General features: G+C 41.2%; 1 protein-coding gene across 4 annotated transcripts in view; it reads right to left on the bottom strand.

Moving 5' to 3' along the window:
• Positions 1 to 278: 278 nt before the first annotated feature.
• EPB41L4B (erythrocyte membrane protein band 4.1 like 4B) overlaps positions 279 to 22846 on the bottom strand; it is a 172642-nt gene continuing 150074 nt past the window's right edge. For 3 of the 4 annotated variants that reach the window (XM_020804925.3, XM_078377647.1, XM_073003947.2), the window contains 3 exons: positions 7150 to 7218; positions 2986 to 3140; positions 279 to 1389 (listed from right to left, as the gene is read on the bottom strand). In XM_020804925.3, coding sequence (XP_020660584.3) covers positions 1320 to 1389; positions 2986 to 3140; positions 7150 to 7218 — 294 coding nt within the window. In that variant the 3' untranslated portion in view covers positions 279 to 1319. The remainder of the gene's footprint in view (positions 1390 to 2985; positions 3141 to 7149; positions 7219 to 22846) is intronic. The other variant, XM_073003946.2, reaches the window with a different exon arrangement.

Raw genomic sequence — 22846 nt, 5'->3', positions numbered from 1 at the left:
CGTGAAGTATGAGGACCTTTCTGTGCTATTCTTTAAAATCTCTCAATCCACCAATGCTTGCATATGTTTCCAGTTTTTACACAAGACAATTCTGAATAAAGTTTTCTAGCATGAAAGGTGAACTTAAATCCAGCTGTTTGCAGGCTCAGAGTTTCAGTTACAAGCACTCCAAGTTTTTAGATTTGCTTAATATGATCGAGTGGAGACCAACCCTAGGGGCAGAATCCTCTTGAGTTTCACTGTGCATATAAGGGCAACTGTGTAAGTGCTTTTGACTGTTTGTGCTGTCCTCTGAGCAGTTACACAACCAATTATGCAACAAGGACATGAGTCCACAACATACAATCCACATAACAGTGTACATTGCTTGTGTGATTGCTATTCTGTGATCATGCAAACCAAGAGGATCCTGGCCAGAGTCAGTGAATTGTTTGGTAGATGTGGATGTTTTAAAAATGAGAAATGAAATAAAAATGGCAGGGGTTTACCTCTGTGAAATTGTAAATGGTTTTCCTCACTCCTTCCTTCTATAATAATGGAAACTAGGAATGTAAATTTTATTTTATTTTTCAAGGGACACTTAATCCTAGGGTATGATATTCTTCTTCCACTTAAGATAATTTATTAACCAATGGAAGTGATATATATATAAACAAACAGAACAGCAGTAGCTTGGTGCAATTATCAGATATACAAATATGCTATCAAAATATACTGCACAACATTTATCTGTGCAGTTATTAACATATATACAGAATGTTTTTTTTCTGAATAGAAATCAGTATATGTTCCTTACTGTTTCTTTTTGTCTTCAATTTACCAAAAATTAGCCTCAATTCCAGTTCTGTACTTACATAAAATCCTAAATCCTCTGGAGAAATACAGGAGAGAAGGAATCATAGACTGGGCCCACAGAGCTGCTTAGATTCACATTGAGTCTCATCCAGTGGACTTTTAAAACTCCCCCCCCCCTCTCTTTGTACAGCAGGTTCACAATCTGCTGTTCACACCACTTCCAGCTTAAAAAACTGTGCCATGGAGATGCAGGGGCCTGTTGTCTCAGGAAACACACTCATCTAGTCTCCCAGGACTCAAGCAGCTAACTGCATTAGTCTGTGGACCCTGACCATAGTATCAAATATATAAAGCAAGTCCTCAAAATTTATGCATTTTTTTAGCCAACTGTGTTTAATTGAAAAGGTTTGGATGCATCACACTTTTATGATGCATCACATACACAGAAGCGGAGGAATGTAAACAAGGTGGAAGGCACGGAAAAGGTCCTGATCCATTTTCCACATGAAACAAAGTGAGCTGTTTCACAATTCTGTCATCAGCAATCTCTTCATCATCTTTTCTCTCTCATGTTCATGCCTCAAAGGCTCAACACTGTGGAATTAATGAAGATACAAGCAATTATAGGAACAATATTTCACATGTTTTGGTTAAAACAAGTAACACCAGTCATACCAATGAAAGAAAAGTATTGCTTTTTATGAAAAAGCAAAATAAATAAATAAATAAATAAAAGGTTGGAAACAGCTCACAGCATGAATAGCAAATGTGATTAACATTTTGAGGTTTGTAACAAATGTAAACCCAACCAAGTCTTCTTCAGATATTATCTTCCCCATTATATCAACTGAGCTTGAAAAGCCAATACCCTAAAATGAGAGTTTAGGAAACACCAGTAAAGAAATATCAAGAGGCAAGAAGTGTAGCTGGAAGCTGAAGTAAGAATGTTTTTAATGTTTCGCTTGCATTTCAAACTTATAATTGGTAGTATCTTTGGTTTTTTTTCCGCTTCCATTTCACTGTGTGCTAATATGTATTTTGTTCTTATGCATTCTCATAATAAAATTGAAAATGTAATACTTCTAGAACCTTTGGGAAATATTTTTAAATCGAAAGACTGGCCATAAATATTTCAAATAAAGCAGTTGGCATACAGTACAATCCTAACTGGCCAAGGGCCAGTTGAGCTGATACTAGGCCAGCTGAAGAGGTGTTGAATGCAAATACCTCCTGGCCTAGGAGTGTTGTTAATTACTGTGTGCCAGCACTGTGGCTGCATCTCTGGGCTGGAGGAAGTATGAATATGGAATAACTCAGCTCCTCTTTCACTCTGCCCCATTTTCAGTCCTTCTGCTGGGAGTTGCCTGTGCCTAATTTTGTGCTCCCCCACCCCCCTAGCCAGCACTGTCTGTACGAATTTTGTCTTATGGTCCTCTCCAATGCCCAGGGGCATTAAAATTCAAGACATCTGCCATTTGTTTGGTTCTAATTTTAAAAGGGAGCCTCAGCCTGCCTTGCTGCATGTGGGGGCTCCTCACCTAGGGCTGCACTTTAACTCTGCATCTCTACCTCAAGAAGGAAAGCATTGTGTCAGCAGTGCAGTCAAGCTAAATCTCCTGGGGAAGCAGGACAATAGTTTTATGCAGTTTGGCTTCAGTTCCAAAAAAATTCCAGAGAGCTACATTTCAGAGGTGGGCCTGTCAAAGGTGAAAACATGCGGCCAATTTTATTATGCTATAAACTTCCATGAACTAAACCTCATTTCACCACTCATGGAAATGTTCACTGAACAATCTTACACCTCCATTCAGTTTTCTCACCCAAGTACACACATTCGGGGGGAAAACAAGAAGAAGACATCCTATATAGGCCTATTACTTTAGCATTTTGGAAAAACTAGGCCAGGACTGTGGAACTTGCAGCTCTCCAGTAGTCAATGAGTAACTGTTTCTGTAATCCTTATCCATAGCCTGAACAGGTGGGGCCAATATGAACTGTAGCCCAACAATACATGGAAAGGCACACGTTCGCCAATCATGACCTAGGAAAGGCCTTCACTTTTTTCTTCGCACAGCCAAAGTCCTTGCTTCCTTGCATTGCTATTGCCAAGTAGGAAATAAACCCAACTCGCTGCTGGAGGACTGTGGAAAACAAGGCAGCTAATATTTCTGTGGAAGGCTCACACGGTACCTGTCTGTCAAAGAAATAGGTTTGTGAGACGAATGGATGGTCTGCACGGTGGGAGTTGGCATGTTTTCCACCAGAGACCTTGGAATAACTGGCGATAATGTCTTTGGAGATGGCAGTACAACACAGCACTGTAGCTTATTGTCTCTGAAGTCTGCCTATAAATGAAAATAAGAGAGACAATAGATGTTGCTGCATCTTTTTCACAAAATAGATTCATCTACATATTCCACATCAGCAATGTTCTTTTAAACACAAGGATGAGCTACAAATCAAACCTACAGCAGATCTAGAAAGGGAGTGCCATAATGATGTTGGTAAGGAAAATTTCACATTTAGGCGAACATTCCTTAGACGCATGTACGTGCTGAAAATAAAATTGCATGTTAATGTCGTAAGATGAATATCCAGAGAATGGTAATTACAAGGTCTTCATTTTTGCAAGATACCACCTTTTAAGAAAAAAGATCCCCGTCACGATTATATCACAACCTAAATATTGGTTTTCCCACGCTGACTGCTATTTGTCAGTAGGCTGCAATGAATTGTAAGAGATAGATGATACTATACCATCCTGTAGAATGTGGCAATATAGAAGAAATAATCAGATTCTAATTAAACAGTTGCAACTTATGTTCGGACATTGGGAAATTTGGAAGCCAGCACTGGGATTGTGATTCAGCATGTAGCATGACAGGAAAAGTTTAATGCTTTTCTTTCTACTATGCATATAAGTGGGAGGTACATACCAGAGATTATATTACTCAACAAATAGACTGCCCTCTCATTTGAAATTGAGCAATATCAACATTTGAGATACATGTAGAGGAATACAAAGAAGAGCAGAGGGAATACCATGTTCTTTAAAAAAAAGAGGCACAGGTTCTCACAAATGGCATATATAATGATATATGCATACTGTTAAAGGTTGTTTAAAATAATCCTTAATTGAAATGAGAGGTGCAGAATGTACCTCCTTAGTTTGCAATTATCCCCCCCCCACCTCTTTGGAAATGGATCAGAACCTATTCATAAGATGAGAGGTGTTGAGGAAAGATGCGGTTTTGCAGTGGATACAGTGCTGAACTGTGTCTTGGAAGGCTTATATTCAAGGCTGCACTAAGTCATGACATGAAAGTGGGTAATACTAAACCCAGCCTGACCTCCTTGACGGGGTGTTCTGAGAATGGTGTGGGGAAGCAGAAGGCCATCTACAGAACTCATTTGAAGGAAAGATAAGGACATAATGAACAATGAATCAGTAAAGAAGGAAGTGCTGCTTCCTCGTGGACAATGCAGTCCGGCCAACACATTCTTTCCCCAGTCCACTCAACATGTCTTGGATTTTCAAAGGCTTTCACGGCCGGGATCTGATGGTTGTTCTGGGTTTTTCGGGCTCGGTGAAGGTAATTCTAATATTGGGATGTTAGGCAGGCGGGGGACAATGTTAAGAAAGACCTCTCAAAGAGAAATTGGGTGAACTCCTGTTGTGCAATTTACCCCATGCAATTAGGATGATGCCTTCAGCTATGGCTGTGCCATGGTTGCTTAGGGGCAACTGAAAACTTCCCAGAGCCATCTCCAACAGGTTTCAGAGATCCTTTAGGGTTTCCCTTCATCCTAGGGCACGCTTCGGGAGCCGCAGAAGGAACAGAGGAATGCTTAAAACCTGAAAAATCACAGGTGCCAGTCTCTCCGTTGGGACCGATGGCAGCCATTTTCAGGCTTTAAATAATTCTGCCTTCCATTCTACAGCTCTCAAAGGCTGCCTGAGGACGAAGGGGATCGCTAAGTATCTCCAAAGCCCAAGGGGCTCTGGGAAGTTTTTAAATGTCTCCAAATGGCTATGGCATGGCCGCAGCTGATGACGTCAACCTAACTGTGTGGCATAAGTGACACCATGGGTTCAAATACAAATAGAGAGGCAAGCTGATCTGGAAGGAGGCAATCCTCAGGCTCATTCGAAATGGAGCAATGGGATGCACATCTCACTGAAGGTGATGATGCAGTACAGATGCACTGTCTATTCAGCCAAAGGCATTGGTATTCAAGTCAATTTCCACTTGCTGCAACCTTTTTCAGAATCTTCTAGGTATCAAATACTCAAAAATAGTTTACCATTGCCTTCCTCTGGAACTGCTTTGCAACTCTCGAGTGCACACAGGCACAGTAGGGCATCGGACTCCTAACCCCTGACGCCAGTATCCAACGCACTGAGCTATCCAGGCGGCTTAATATGAATTTATGTTACTTAACACAGGAATGAATGCTTGTCTGTCACTGCTGTGGAGAATGGTGTTTGGGAGCTCAGAGAGAAGTCCTCCGTCCTTTCTCCCAAAAGGTCTGGGTCCCATGGTAGGCAACCTGCACTGAGAATATGACAGGAAGAGCCTGTCCCTTGTAGGTTCTGCTGGACTTCTCACAGGCATTCCACACCACTAATCAAAGTATACTTCCAGACTGTTTGGCTCATATGTGGCTCGTTTTTTTGGTCTTTCTAGTGCTATTTGATTGAATATTCCCAGAAGATGGTGCTAGAGTACTGTTGTTCAACTTCATGATCACCAGCTTATAAGGCTCCTGGGGATAAAATACAAGCCTTTTTTTTTTTTTTTAAAGATGAATACAGCCCAGACAAGCCAGAAGTTCTGCTGATGGGCAGATAAACATAACATGGGATTGAGATTACAGATTGTTGTGGATGGGATTGCACTCTCACTGATGGGCCAAGTTTGCAGGATGGGGTTGATTTTGGATCCATAGTCCAGATGACTGCTGAAGCCAAGAATGCCTTTGCTCAGCTTTGGCTCACTTCCTTGGGAAAGTCAATTTGACCATAAAGACCCATATTTTATTTACCTCAGAATTAGACTGCTATAATGCACTTTATATGACACTGTCATTGAAAAGCATTTAGAAGTTACAGGTAGAGAAATGCAGCAGATCATTGTTTAAAGACTAATCCAGTAACCATATATCACCAGTGTTTTGCAGTTATACTGTTCTTGGAGAGAGCATAAAAACAGGCAACTACACACCTATGCCAATATATTCTGTGTCCCTCAACATGTACTCTGGAAGGTTTCATGTGAGTGGCCTCAAATGCTCTTGATGTTTTGCATCACTGGATGAAAATTGTCTGAAATGTTTTTTAATTGTACCATAGTACTTCTGCCATAAACAAAGGTTATTAGTCCTGATCCAAATGCATTGCTTTCCAGTTTACTGTATTTCTGAATTCAATTGAATGTATAGATCCTCAGCTATAAAATCCTAAATGGTACGGAGCCACGGTATCTGAAAAACGTCTCCTTCCTTAAGACAATGCCCAGAATTTGAAATCTTCAAGAGAGGCTCTGTTGCGTGTCCCACCACCCAAAGACAAGAGGTTATTAAGTATCTAAAACAGTTTTTTTTTTAAAAAAATAGCAGTACCAAGATTGCAGTTTTTAGTTCTTTAAAAATATTTTGTTTCTTTTTTATTATGATTTCACTGCACATTGCTTTGGGTGTTCTGGTAGAAAAACTATTGGAGATACAGTCCAGGACAAAACTGCAGGGGATGGAAAGGCTAAAGCTTCTCTATTCCCCATGAGAGTGCTCAGACCATTATGACCGATTATTTTTGACAGGAAATTCTTGAAGAGCAAGAATTATGTTATGTTATGTGAATAATACATAACATAACATAACATAACATAACATAACATAACATAACATAACATAACATAACATAACATAACATAACATAACATAACATAACAAGTTTGGTCACACCCTTCAGGTTCCAAATCAGTTTTCATTACTATTTGCTAGGCAAAAATTGAGAGCTTTTGATAAATAAAAGCAGAAGCCTCATAGCACTTTTAAGACTAACCACTGCCATTTTTATTTTTAATATTCTTTCATGTGTCCATTTCCTCATCACATGGAAGTTTATGGAAAATAGACAGTCTTAAAGGTGCTATAAGATTTCGAGTTTCTCTTGTGCTGCAACAGACTAACATGACAAGGTACAACGGACAAAACATATGGGTGTAATGGAGTTTCAGAGTCTGACATAACTAGAGGAATACCTTGGATTGTGGATGATCAATGGACACTGGAAATAAACTGGATTTGCATGTGGTGCATTAAATGCGATTTTCAGTCGCATTTTCTACTTACAGAAAACTGTGGTAGTGTTGGAAAAGGATCGAAAAAAGGATTAGATGTAGCAGCAGGGAATGTCTTTATCTTTAAGAAAGATAAAGAAAACGATGTTACTTTCAGAACACACAAGGGGAAAAAATGAAGCAAAGCATTGTGAACTGCAGCATTCCATCCAACACATTAGAATGATTTAACAACACTGGATATAACAGAGTACCCCAACACACATATTGAAATGGATGATGAGGCTTTAAAGGTTAACATATAGAATTATTGCACTCTTTTATTCATGCACTATATTGGAGGATCATGCCCTGAAGCAGATACCAAGCTGTACTGGACACAGTGGCTACTGACCAGACACAACTGCAGACTGTTATTACCACTGTTCTCCAGCTTGTTCTAATCAAAATCTACTCAAGATCAACCATTCTTTTACAAGAGTATGAAAAGAATGTCCGCTGAACTGGTAATACTACCAATCTGCATTTTTCTTTTTTCTTTTTCCACAAGGAAGCAATGCATAGGAGGCATAGTCAGAAGAAAGACATTCAAGCACTATAGGGGCAACTGCTTGCAAGGTTACCAAGAGGCAGGCTGCTGATTTAAAGTGTTCCCAACGAGAAGCAAATAGTTATTTCATTTTTTAATTGTATTTTTACTGCCAGGAAGGTGGACAGATGGCTATGGGCCTTTCTGCCTTAAATGTCAAAGTAATTCCATCAACCTGCACTATGCCTCTTGAGCAGGACAGGAGGAAATTATTTGGCACTCCTCTTCCAATAACAAAGTGTCCTTTGTCTACAGCCCTCTGATGGTAGCATCATGAAGTCCTGTACAGTGGACCCTCGACTTACAGACGGCTCGACTTACAGACTTTTCACGTTACAGACTTCTCTGGCCGCAAAATTTAGGTTCGACTTGCAGCCGGAGAATCGACGTACAGACTGGAAAAAAACAACAACCCAAAATGGAACAAAAACGGCCGGTTACGGATTAATCGGTTTTCAATGCATTGTAGGTCAATGGAGCCTCAACCTAGAGACTTTTTGACCTGCAGCCACTGTTCCAATATGGATTAATTCCATAAGTTGAGGGTCTGCTATATCTGTTGCTATTACATCTGTTGTTATCTAAAACAAACAGAAAAAGCTTGGGTGCTCCCAGCCATCTAGAGTGGAGTGGTACCAATCAAAGGGGATTGTGGAGCTATTTCACACTTCCTTCTTAAAGAGAGAGGGTCTCTCTCTCTCTCCCTCTCTCTCTCTCCCTCTGTGTGTGTGTGTGTGTGTGTGTGTGTGTGTGTGTGTGAGAGAGAGAGAGAGAGAGAGAGAGAGAGTGCACATGCTAAGGATAAAAAAAAGACATGGGAGAATTACAAATGGAAGACAACATTATCTAGACATGGAAGACATTATTTGGAGTCCTAATAAAATTCCACAATAAAAGCCTCATCTGGCAGCAACTGTTGTATTGACATTATGAGCCACCAAGTTCTCAAATGTGTTTGGGGTTTCCTCAAAGAATCAATCAATCATGAACACACTGAATGAAATCATAAGTAAGCAGCTCTTCAAGTTACTGCGTGCAACAGTGGAGCATCCAAAATATTGAAAAGAAATGAAGGAACAAGTATATGCAGGTGATTAACAATATAAAAAACAACAGCATTGGTTTGTCTGAAAGTCATACAGTATTACACTACAGCCTAGGGATTCTGAAAGAGGACACATATCTCATGTGGCTGACCTAACCGTCGTTCAGTGCTGTGTTAAAACTAATAAAATCATGCCCATGCTTCAGGAAGGAAGTGAAAGACTATTCAAGATCTTGTTAACTGGAGATGCCCAAGACTAAACTGGAACATTTTGCATTGTATTGAGTGAGGCATTTACCTCATGTGGCAGATGAAGCGAGAATGCCAGTTGCCAAGCTCCTATCCTTTTCTTTCTGATACATAATGACTCACATCATCCAAGTAAAATTTCATTTTTCTTCTTGCTATTGAAGGCTGTTTAGAGACTATATGGAGGCCCTTCCACACCATAAGAAATTAAATTGTTTTTTAAAAAACCCTCCAGTTTATGAATTTGGGATACTGGGCTTCTGAACCCATGATTCAAAAAGCAAGGAAATTGCTCAATATTGCCGAATAATAGTGTGCCCACATTGACAGCAAGAAAAAGGATGCCAGCTTTACATAGCAAATGGCAGCCTGAATGTTGACAACACCAATGGCAGCACTCAAGATCATCTACAGGATACCCTCTTCTGCTCATTACCATTCAAACTTGTTGAAAAACAGCCATGACAATTGCTTTGTGTTAGAAGTGGTGAACTTAGGAAGAAAGGAGTCAACTTCTCGGATTTTCCCTTGCATGTTGTCACCTTGTGAATGGTAGTGGTGCTGTGGAACTCCTGTTCAACAGCCTTAACCATTGACCCGTGGAGTGTTTCAGGGTTTCGATTCCCCATCATATTTCACATATACAGTGGTACCTCGCTAGACGACGACCTTGCTGTACAACGAATCCACATAACAGTGACTTTTTGCAATTGCTATAGCGATTCGCAAAACAGTCATTCCTATGGGGGAATTCCGCTTGATGATGATTTGGTCTGTGCTTCGTGGACCGTTTATTCACAAGATGACGATCTTTACAGCTGATCGTCAGCTTCCTAAAATGACTGCCCTGTGTTTTCTGGACCCATGCTTTGCAGGACAGCCATTTTAACAGTTGATCGGCGCTCTCAAACTGGCTTCCCTATGGGTGATCTTCGCTGGACGATGAGGTATTTTCCCCATTGGAATGCATTAAACGGGTTTCAATGCATTCCAATGGGGAAACGGATTTCGCATAACGATTTTGCTTAAGAGCAATTTTCCCAGAATGGATTATTGTCGTCATGTGGGGCACCACTGTACATGAAAAACCTGAAAGAGGCTGTCCAAAATTTTGTGGTCTTGTACCACCAGTGTGTTGATGACACCCAACTCTATCTGCTTTTTAAGATGAGAGGCCCTTCTCTCAGTCTCTCAGTCCCCACTATGTGATCAAACACACACACACACACACACACACATTTTCATCCCAGAATATACAAGGGATGAAATATGTCATTTAAATGTAATTTTGCCTTCAGGCCTCATTTAATCCAGACATACACTTTTTTTAGAAATTGGAAGAGACCAGCCTGTCACATCTGATTTCTGACTAATCACAGTGCATGTGTTGCATGTAATTGCAAACGGTTCTCCCAAGGTTTCCAGGAGAGGTGCATAAATTCTCAGTACAGAAGGACCGAACAGGAATGAGAATGGGGAAAAGGTCCTGCCCGCTGCACAGAATATCAATGATACATGAAATATCTTTAATATATACTATAAGCCAGGTCCCTAAATAGACATTAATGTTGCAATATCTTTAATATATACTATAAGCCAGGTCCCTAAATAGACATTAGTGTTGCGCCTTTGCTATGGACAGAAATGCTTGGGTGCTGCCACCATTGCCACCAGACATACCAAAATAATCCAAGGTCAACAACTGCCTGATACAGATAAAGAAACATCCTGTTTCTGCCAGCCAGCTTCCAAAATGCTCCTGCACCAGACCTGCCGGACACTACTGCGCAACTCTCCAACACTTTGTTGTCTTGGATTTACACCCAATCACCCAGCACAACACTTTTCTAGAAGAATCCAAAACAGAACACAGCATCACATTCTGTCTCTCTTTCCCCAGGGAGCAGGACTTTACTCTTACACACAACATCCCACTGTTTCACTGCCGGAAGGAAAAGGCATATTGAACTCTGACCTCTCCCCGCCAGCCCTATAGACAAACCTATGGAAGCAAAACCCAATAACTGCAATTTATATCTTGTGATCTGTCCTCTATAAGGGCAGCTGTTACTTCTTTACAGAAACTGGCAAGCCAGGCAGAGCAAAAAAAGAGTGGTGCGAAACAGTGCATTCCTACATGGTTACTAAAAGTAATTAAACCAGGAAAAGTCTGTATTAGAGGAAGAGGACTCATTAGAATTCCCCATTGGGGGCTCACTAAACAAAGAGGAAATGACGGAAATGCTTAGGACAGAATGGTCATTATTCAGATAAATACTAGCCAACCAGAAAACCAAGCTGATCTGAATCTGGAAGAAAACACCTGCAGCAGTAGTGCAAAATAAACTTGCTTAGTTAACATAAGGAGATACTCGTAGCTTCTCAATAGTTGTCATCTCTTTCCATTTCTTATGGTCAAGTTGACTAATAGTCACCATTATCCATAAAGAAGATGCATTACTTATCAAGGTGCCAACATTGTACCTTCATATATTTGTTTGTTTGACTTTTTCTTCCATTTTCCTTCAAATTCCAGGACCCATCCTGATTTAAAATTGCCAGATGCAGAGAACAAACTCCAGTTCACAAGAGAGCTCTGCGTTCTTGCAACTAAAAAGTAAAGGGCCTCTCGGGTCATTGCTGCTTCAGATTTTGGGGCTAGAACAAACAGAAACTTTTACCCCTGTGAAACTTCAGAATTGTACAAGGAAATGTCCAGTGAGAGGCAAGCTTCATAGCTGCTCTCTGATGGCTTCGGAAACTCTTCTCCTGCAGAATGTGTGCGGGAACAGATCCTGAAACACATAGACCCCAAATCTCCTGTATTTTAGATTTTGGAAGTTGTTTAAGGTCCTGGTGACATAGATACCATGCAAAGCAGATGGCAATGTCTCTGGGCTTGTCACCCACCTGAAGCTAAGGACCAGGTGTTCAGTGGGCAAACCAATTTGGAGATCAGGATGGATCTTTAAAGAAGATGATCAAAAAAGTTGTCATATCACCTCCTTGTCCTCCCACTTTCCAAATCCATGAATATGCAAAGACATTTGTTTCTGTTTTCCCTGGTGTTCTACCTTGAACTTCAGATCTAATGCAAACACAGTGCCTTCATTTTGTAGTTCCAAATAAGGGTAAAATCCATGTCTTCATCCCAGTTTTTACCCCTCAGTATAGGTCAGTGGCAACAGAAGTGTCAACAGGCTGTAGCAACTGCTGGAGAGTTCACACAAAGCAGTAAAGGAGCACCATTAATTTGTGGGTTTAGCCCTTTGAAACTCGGAACGATTACCTGAGGATACTTCCCCCTTTGTAAAGGAATCATATCCATCCTTCTTTCTAAGAAAATAAGAAAGTTTGTGTTTCTTAGCAAAATATACTTGGAATAGGAAAGGTGATAAAATTCCTTTTTCTTGCTAACTAAGTTGGCGAAGTTACAAGCCATAGTTGCCCCTTTCATTGTGGGAATGTGTGCCATAACTTACATGTTTCTTATCACGTATTCATGTATTGTACCATGTTAATGTTCTTGTGAGACTTGTTGCTGGGCAGAATAGACACGACGCCCTATTGGTCCAGGCCATTTTAGTTATGTAACTGACCGTTATGTTATGTAACTTACACCTCAATAAAAGGAGGTGCCAGGCATCGCTGGGGGGATAGTGTGTGAACAGTGAAGAGTGATCCTGTACCTCAGCCGATGACCCTGAGCACGTTTTGAACTTGATATTCAGACTGCAGTCTCTTTACTCCAGAGATCTCTCCCTCTGGACCCTTTCAGGGATCTCTCCCTTCATCACAGTTTGCCGGAGCTGGATTCCGACATTTCATCTCTAGAGAACAAAGGCAAAAAGTATTCTCTTCGAAGGAAAGAGAGAAAGGTGAGAAGAAAGAGACATCAAGAATAGCAAACTAAGATGGAAGGAAGGTCAACAAAGGTCAGAGCAGATAAAGGACGGTCTAGGAAACCTGAGGACGCTGTCTCTGTACACTTCTCCATGCAAAGCTGTGAGTCTTATTTAGTACACTGGTTCTTAACCTTGGGTTACTCAGGAGTTTTGGACTGCAACTCCCAGAAGCCTTCACCACCAGCTGTCCTGACTGGGGTTTCTGGGAGTTGCAGTTCAAAAGCATCCGAGTAACAAAGGTTAAGAACCACTGATTTAGTATATGCTGAGTAATATCCAGTTACTTCCAAGAGTAATGACACTTAGCCTTCTTATAATTTACTTCTGACAGACTGCAAGTGATCTTTCATGGTCATCAAACTAGGTGCCTTTTTTTGGTTTTGGCACTGTGACAGATTTAGACGCTTGTCCCTTCCCCTGTACTTAGGCCACAAGGACAATCTAATCACTCCAGCTGTCTTTGAATTTAAACATTTTCTTATAATGCTCCTAATATGCGGCATGTTGGATTACAGAAAAAGATTGCTGCTTGCATCCAAACTTGTATTTTTACATAATGTTGTAAGGTATAACCATCTGCTGTCAGCTCTTTGAATGGAAGCAGACCCCTGTTCCTGTCCTCCTGTTACAGCCTAAGTTTCTGATGTCCAAGCTAAAATGAGTCCCCTTACGTTGGTATGAGGTAATGCAAACCGATCCAGCCTTTGATTAGTGAAAACAAGGATAAATGTTTACTGTCTGTTTCAGTCATGAAACATAGTGCAGTTATGAAACGTTGCAGCAATTCACAAGCCCACATAATTGGCAACATGTCTTTTATATTGAAGCCATTCCAGTTTTCTGCAGCTCATTGTGCAGGCAATGAGGCCTTGGACTCTTGCTCTTCGACTCCAGCCAAGAGAGCTGTGGATTTGGCAAGGCTTTCGAAGGAATGTAACAACAGATGCATAGTCAGGTTCCCTACGTGCAACAAATCTGCTCTCCCCTGGAGAAAGTGAAGGTCATTGGAAAATTTTAATTACACAAAATAAATCACAGCCCATTAGTTTCTAGGAATGGCTAATATTACTGAGCACTTTCTGTTTTGTCTCAGATCTTACAAGCCTACAAATTGTATTGGTGAAATGAAACACTGAGTTTATCTGTCCAACTCAAGTACAGTGGTGCCTCGCTTACCGAGTGCCCCGTTTAACGATGAATCTGCATAGCGATGAGGTTTTTGCGATTGCAAAAGCGATTGCATTGCGATGTTTTAGATGGCCAAAAATCGCTTTGCGATGATCGGTAAGCGTTTCGCTTACCGATTTTCACATAGCAATGTTTTAAAAACAGCTGATCGGCGCTTCCAAAATGGCCACCGGAAAAAATGGCCACCTGCAGTGTTTTCGCGCCCTTTCCTCGCTTACTGGGCAGCGAAAATGGCGGCCACATGGAGGATTTCTGCAGAACGGTGAGTTTTTTGCCCATAGGAACGCCTTAAACGTGTTTTAATGCGTTCCTATGGGGTTTTTCCCCCCGCATAGCGACAAATCCGGATAGCGACGATTTTTTCGGCACAGATTATCGTCACTATGCGGGGCACCACTGTATATGGGGTTACCTGGGGAGTGAAAGTCTCTGAACATCGAATCCATTTTAGAGACATCTGATACAACAAGACGAGCTACAAAATCAGCAGATGCTTCAATCAATCTTTATTTGTGGTCTCCCACAGAATAGGATACATACATAAAGTGGTGCCCCACATAACGAGCAATTCGTTTAATGACGAATCCGCATAGCAATGTTTTTTGCGATCGCAAAAGCGATTGCATTGCAATGTTTCTAATGGTAAAACATCGCTTTGTGATGATCGGTAAGCGTTTCGCTTACTGATTTTTGTGTAGCGATGTTTTTTCAACAGCTGATCGGCGGTTCCAAAATGGCCACCGGGTAAAGAAAATGGCCACCCACTGTGTTTTCCCGCCCTTTCCTCGCTTACTGGGCAGCGAAAATGGCGGCCACATGGAGGATTTCTGCAGAACGGTGAGTTTTTTGCCCATAGGAACGCCTTAAACGTGTTTTAATGCGTTCCTATGGGCTTTTTTGCCCTGTATAGCGACGAATCCACATAGCGATGATTTTTTCGGAATGGATTATCATCGCTATGCGGGGCACTACTGTACGTACTTACATACATACTTACATACATACATACATACATACATACATACATACATACATACATACATACATACATACATACATACATACATACACACACACACACACACACACACACATACACACATACACACATACACACATAGATACACAGTAGTGCCTCGCTTAGCGATGTTAATTGGTTCCAAAAAACATCGCTATGGAAAAACATCGCTAAGAGAAACACCATTTCCCATAGGAATGCATTGAAAACCGGATAATCCGTTCGAATGGGAACGGATTACCGTCCTTAAGTGAAAATCGCCATAAGAAACATCACTAAGCGAAACACAGTTCCCCCATTGGAATGCATTGAATAGGTTTCAAAGCATTTCAATGGTTTTAACAGGCTCGTTTTCGCTATTTTTAAAGTGTCTTAAAATGTTCAAAAACTGTTTGAAATGCTTGGAATCGTTAGTGCACCCTGTAAAACCTTTGCAAAATTAATTTGGCTTTGTTCTGAGTCTTCGTTAATTTTTGCTGAATTTTTTCTCCCCCCATTGAAATGCGTTGAACTGTAGGTTTGACAGCTGTCAATGCATTCCAATGGGAGAAAAAATTCACCAAAAATTAACGAAGACTCAGAACAAAGCCAGATTAAGTTTGCAAAGGTTTTACAAGGTGCACTAACAATTCCAAGCATTTTAAACAGTTTCTGAACATTTTAAGACACTTTAAAAATAGCGAAAACAGACATCGTTAAGCGAAACAGGGGGACCCAAACTGTCATCGTTATGTGAGGCATGGTCCCGAACATTGCTATGCGAAATTTCCCCATTGGAAACAAGATCGCTCCTAAAACCTCATCGCTAAGTGAATACATCGTTAAACGAGGCAATCGCTAAGTGAGGCACCACTGTACGTATACACATACATGCACATATACATATACATATACATATACATATACATATACATATACATATACATATACATATACATATACATATACATATACATATACAGACACACAGACACACAGACACACAGACACACACACACACACACACACACACACACAGACAGAGCAGTGCCTCGCATAGCGAAGTTAATTGGTGCAGCAAAAATCGCTGCAAAGTGATTTTGTCGCTATGCAATTTTAAAAAGCCCATAGGAATGCATTGAAACCCCTTCTATGTGTTCCTATGGGCTTAAAACTCACCTTAAAGCGAAAATCCTCCATATGGTGGCCATTTTCACTGCCCGGTAAGCAAGGAATCCGCGCGAAAACACAGCGGGCGGCCATTTTTTTAACCCGGTGGCCATTTTGGAACCGCCGTTCAGCTGTTAGAAAATTATCGCTTTGCGATAATCGGTAAGCAAAACAGTACCAATCATCGCAAAGCGATTTCCCCCCATTTAAAACATCTCAATGCAATCGCAAAAGCAATCACAAAAAGTTCGTCGGTATGCGATTTCGTCGTTAAACGGGGCGCCCGTTAAGCGAGGCACCACTGTATTTTTATACATACACACACACACACACACATATGTGTGTATGAGACCACACCAATAGGATACATATACAGTACATACATGCATGCATGCATGCATGCGTACATACATACATACATACATACATACATACATACATACATACATACATACATACATACATACATACATACATACATACATACATACATACATACATACATAGATGTAAGCAAGTAAAACATTTCAAGATAGTTAAAACTGTATAATTTTTTAAAATCCATTACCCATACATTGGTGGGTTTTTTTTTTAATGACGGGGTTAGGTAGAGGTCAGGATTGTCTTTCGTATTCTTTGGGCAGAGAGAAGGAACTTGGCCACTGATTCAGTGGTTATCTTGCTTGTGTTGCTTAATAAATATTTTGTATGCCAAATCAGCGTCCTACCTAGGAAGACATCCATTATGGGCTTGAGGAATTTGATACACTCATTTCTGTAAAAATTACACTCAAAAAGGATGTGCTTCAGAGTTTCAGTTTCTCTATCCTTACAAGGATAGGGATGCCAGAACATTGCCCATCTAAAATTGCAGATTGGAGACAATTAAATCAGGTTCTTGAGAAGATGTGCCTGTATTTTGGGATAATCAGATTCTCCAAATACCTAGCTCTTTGGGAGAAATTATATTTTAGGCCAAGGTGCAAGATGGAGCATGTTTTGTGAGCCTTTGAAATAGAATATTGAAAGTCAGTGTCCCTAATCCGTTTTTCTAGGATAGAGTTGGCTGCCTTGGGTTCCTGAGCATAAAGAAAGTCCGTAGAGAGCCCTAATAGAGGCAGTTTGGCTAGATACTTCATTTTATGGAGTAAGAATAATTTTGCTATAAAGAAATGGTCAACTTTATCCAATCATTTTTGCATCCAGAACAGAATGAGCTGCAGAAAAGAGGAATTTATAGATTAAAAAAATATGTGTTGGCAGTTATGTGGGCATGTGAATGACTACAAGATTTTATAACTGTACTACATTTCATGACTGAAATGAATTGGAAACATTTGTCCTCATTTTCATTATAAAAAAACTGGATTGCTTCACATTACCTCACACCAATGTTCAAACATCTTTGGATGAAAGACTTTTTGACTTTTGTTATATGACTTTTCCAATGGCTGCAAATTGCCATCATAAATGAAAGCCCTTGTTAAACAAAAGACTTATGATAATCTCTTTTAACACAGAGAGTTTGTCAACAGCTACAGAAGAGCTGCTGAATCAGTGTTGCCACACACATAATTGTGACATACAGTGGTGCCCCGCATAGCGAGGTTAATCTGTTCCGGATGAACCTTCGCTATGGGGAAACATCGCTATACGGATCAAAAAAACCCATTGGAATGCATTAAACATAGTTTAATGTGTTCCAAATGGGCCCAAAACTCACCGTTCTGCGATGTTTCCCCATGTTCCGGCGGCCATTTTGGGTGTTCCGGCAGCCATTTTGGGTGTTCCGGCGGCCATTTTGGGTGTTGCGGATGCGGATTCATCGTTAAACGTTCTGCTCATTATGCGAGGCACAACTGTACTTGTAACCAAGAAACCCATAGAAACAGCTATAATGATGCTCTAAAACAGGGGTCTCAAACTCAATTTACCTGGGGGCCGCTGGAGGCAGAGTCTGGGTGAGGCTGGGGCACAAGTGGAGCAAAAGCCCGTGGAAGCCACCCAGGAGTTTCCTTAGCCTGGCTGGGGCTCCGAGGAGGGATATGCGAGCCTTGTCACTGGCCACGACCCCCTCCGGCTCCTTCTTCACTACTACCACCACTGCCAGGACCAGGATGAAGAAGTGAAGAAGGGAGGGAGCATCAGTGACAGCCTAGCAGGGGGGAGGGCATGACATAAAATAAAATAAAAAACCCTCACAGAATTGCCTTGCCAAAGGAGAAAAGCCCCTACTGGTACCCGCAAAATTAAACAGAACGGGGTCCCCCCCACAGATGCGCTCATGCATGCACACGTGCATGCACACACACAAACACACGGAGGTCTGGCAACCTTCCTCTGAGGTGGCCCCCCTCAAAAAAAGGGGCACTCAGCAGCAGCAGCTACCCCCACTATGACAGAGGAGCAAACTTTGCGAGGCGAGCCCAGGCAGCCTCCAGAGCTGAGGTGGCTGAAGCAGCAGGAGGAGGAGGAATAAGCACCGCTGGATGCTGAGGCGACCGCTGGCAGGTCTGGTGCTGGGGGTGCTGAAAGAGAAAGAGAGCCGGAAAGCTGCTTCCCTGGAAGAGGCAGCAGTGGTGGCAGCTGCTATTGGTGGCTTGGAGGTGCTCTTTGAGGACGGCCCAGGAGCAAGCTCCGCTCTCAGGCATCGTTTGGCGGCGGCTCGGGTGCTCAGGGAAAAGGGCCAGCAGCAAGGCTCGCTCGCCAGCTCTCCTTCAATACAGTGCCTCTTGCACCCTCCATCCGGAACTGCAGCCTGCCAGCCAGCAGACGGGCGGGCTGGCTGCAGTTCCGGATGGAGGGTGCAAGAGACACTGTCTTGGGAGAGAGCTGGCAAGCGAGGTGGGCTTTTTTTTAAACTCTTGACAACAGAGGACACATTGGCGCTTCGGTGGGCAGGAAAGGCAGGGGCCACAAACTATCATCCGGAGGGCCACAAATGGCCCCTGGGACGCATGTTTGAGACCCCTGCTCTAAAATATCCAGCATGAGATTTGCAGCTGACAGATCTCACAACAGTATTTGTAGCAGCATGGTTTATTGTATTTTTGTATTTATTATATAGTGTTTCAATGTATGATTTTAGAGTTCCTAGAGAATGGCAACACTAATGGAATGATAGAGAAATGGAAAGAAATAAAAACTAAACAAAGTATGGAAGCACTATTTTAATCAAATCCAACTTCCATATGTCGTTTACTGCTGTCACAGAACAGGATGATACAGAGATAATAACATTGGAGCTAAGTAATTGCACATAAACCATCTAATGCAGCTTTTTCCTTTGAAACCCTGGACAATTTTCATAAGCTAAAATGAATTTTACGATCACAGACTTCAAATTGCCACAGCAGTGTCTGGGAGAGGTGCTTGATGATAATAATGCAGAAGAGGTGCTAAAATGAGCACAGTCCTCCCAACTAGCTCTTACTCATGACAGTAAGCTTCCCCTTTCTTTCAATAGCAGAAGACTGTAATATGGCTATAACCTGCACCTAGAATTTGTTAGCAAGCTGATAGCCCAGCAGTGCATCAAATCAATCAGTACCCTGATTCCAAATACATAGCACATGATATGTCAACTCATGGCAGCAGTCTGACCACCAACACTACCATTCTGCAGGATATATATAAATCTGTGATTCTGCAAAAGATACTTTTGATAACAATACTTTAGTTATCTTGTAATCCTTGTTAAGATTATAGAATTTTTGAAGTAGTACTGACAATGAACCATGGGAATGAGTCAGGGTGACTCAGCAAGGATGATGCAACCCAGGATGATGTAACCCAAGATGAAGTAATGCAGTGATGTACTGTAATCTGTATTGTGATTGGTTAGTGTGTATATATATATATTTAAAAGCCAACTAGCAGTTCAGTACAATATTGGATGGAATTATAGCAAACATCTGTCCATTCCCATTGGCCTCTGACCATTGAGGCAGCAAAAAGATCATCCCAACTGTCCACACTCAGGGGATGCTGGACCAACTATCTACAAGGCTTAACATAAGAAATAGTCTCCCAAATGGAGGGTTTTGGCTGTTGGTTAAAAAAACAGTGGAAACATCTGAAAAAACATGTGGGCTGGGCACTCTGGTGAAGGATTTAGTGTAACTTACACAAAGTTCATTCAGAGATAAGAGGAGGAACAATTGAGATATTGAGTGAGAAGGGGATTGAAAAAAATGAAATGGCCTCCAAATGGCCAAAGCCTAACGAAGGGCCCTCCTCGTGCAAACACTTCAGCAAATAGTCCATCAACTCCTCTTAAATGGCAGATTGGAACATCGCCATAGGAAATTAGAACTTACATTTAAAATAGACAAGCAACTGGAGACCAATAAACTTACAAGACCATTCAGCTCAAGCAAATTGCAGAACACTATTTGTAGCTTCAAAAATGTCAAGGCAGCAGACTTAGATGACATCTATGCAGAAGAGCTAAAACGTTGAATGTTTGAACTAAAAAAAGAGATTCATTTCTTTAATAATTCCCTTGGTATTCCAAAAATGTGGAGAAAGATAAATGATTCTTATTTTGAAACTTGGTAAAGACCCCACAGACCCCAAAAAACCTTCAGACGGCTCTTACTACTTTGTCATCTTTATAATGTCCTGGAAAGATTGATTCTTAATGATGTAATGGAAGTCTTTTATTTCACAAAAGGCTCACTTTAGACCTGAGAAGAATTATACAGCAAAAGTCTAGCATTTAATGCAACATATTGAGGATAGCTTGGAAACTAGGAAGATCTCAGGGGGTAGCTTTTTTTGACCTTCAGCCGCCTGTGACATGGTTCATTGTCAGTACTACTTCAAAAATTCTATAATCTTAACAAGGATTACAAGATAACTAAAGTAATAGTATCTCTTTTGCAGAATCACAGATTTTTCCATTAACTTTTATTCACCCTAAGGAAGTCTAGCCCCAGCCACACTGAGAACTGGGTTACTTGGGAGTCACTTAATAGACTGTCAATTGGAGTTGGCAGAATGAAAGTGAACCTTAGGAAATGGGGTTTACACACTGACAGTCCTTTGTGAGTGCAGAGAAGAACAGGCTACTTCACACCTATGTCAGAGTACTCTATGCTCCTCAAAATGTACAATGGAAGACTTGAAGCAAACTGCCCCAAATGCTTTTGATGCTTTTGAGCATTCCAGTCAATATGCTCCAGAAGATCCTTTCCTGTATTTACTGTGGACACAAGTGAATCCCAAAGTGTCAGGAACAGACTAAGAAATCAATGTGGTGCCTCAGGAACTCAAATGAAAGAGAGGAAATGGCAAACAGATGCCTGGTGTGTTTTCCACAAGCTAGTGACCACTATGAGCCACCACTACTATCAGAATTCTATGGGGCTATGGAAAAGAATAACCCTAGAATCAGAGTACTACTTCCAATTCTCTGAATCTGTCATGCCCAAAAAGGCCAGTGGCAATGATTCATTATTGTAAAACCATATTTGCCAGACATGGCCAAAATCCTGTTGTTTAGGAAACTACACCAGAGTAGACCCATTGAATCAGTATGAAGTGAGTCAAAGAAGTTCCATTGATTCAAAGAGGCCTAATCTAACTGTAACTGCACTGGCCCTTTTACTGTGATCTGGTGCAGTTTAAATAGGGTTACTTGAGGTCAGGAGGAAGAAAGAGTATGCCATTTTAGTCCAGTGCTTTCGACCATCAATTTCTGGCATTATGAAGTGGCTTAATAAAGGAACACTTCAAGAAATAGTACTGGGGTGCTAAGGAAGAAATAGTGCTGATCAAGAAACTGCCTACAACTTCAGTTTGCATTGATACTTCATAAAAAAAGCAAAGAAAATAATTTTTTTATTTTTAATTTAAGTGATTCAGCACATCAGGGATAGCCTAGCAGGGGCAAAGAAAATTTCATTTCACTTCCTTTGTCCCTCTGCAGAGGAGCAGAGGAAGTCTTCAACTTGGTGATAAACTGAAGTGGCTTGCTTATTAATCCGTGATACTGGAAATGGATGGCAGAAGGAGCCTTGACAGCTTTGACAACTACAAGGTGAGATTTTGGTCCATTCTCGGCAATTGCACATACTGCAAATGAAGCAAACTAGAGCTAACTTACCAGCACCAAAAAAGTAGAAGCCCCTTATATGAGATCAAAAAAGCGCAGGTAGTGGCACTCTGGAAATGGATTGATTCACTCTAACAATCAGGTCATTTGATCATTGGAAAGAAGAGTAAACCAACCCTCCCTTGCAGTGGCCTAAAATAAACTGCCATCACACTGCTGGCTGGGGAAAATGATGCAATAATGGCCACGCATTGTGTGACCAGAAATTTATACAGTGTCTAACTAGAGTATGACTAGGGAATATTTGACTTGTACAATCAGACCCTGAGATTCAACTTCAAGAACAAAACCTGGAGCCAGTTGGGATAGGGATTTCCCTCTCTCTAACCCTTTCCTTTCCTCTCTTCTCCTCCCCTTTAAAGTGCCTGGCTATATATTGCGAGCATCTGTATGTAACATTAAGTTATTTTGACCACAAGCATACTTACCTAGCATATTAAAGAGCGGTGCTACCTGGGAAGGAGGGGTCACTTTCTGTTGGCTGGATG

Source organism: Pogona vitticeps, chromosome 6, assembly GCF_051106095.1.
Source record: "Pogona vitticeps strain Pit_001003342236 chromosome 6, PviZW2.1, whole genome shotgun sequence".
NCBI lineage: Eukaryota > Metazoa > Chordata > Lepidosauria > Squamata > Agamidae > Pogona > Pogona vitticeps.
This window is presented reverse-complemented; position numbering and strand designations above follow the sequence as displayed.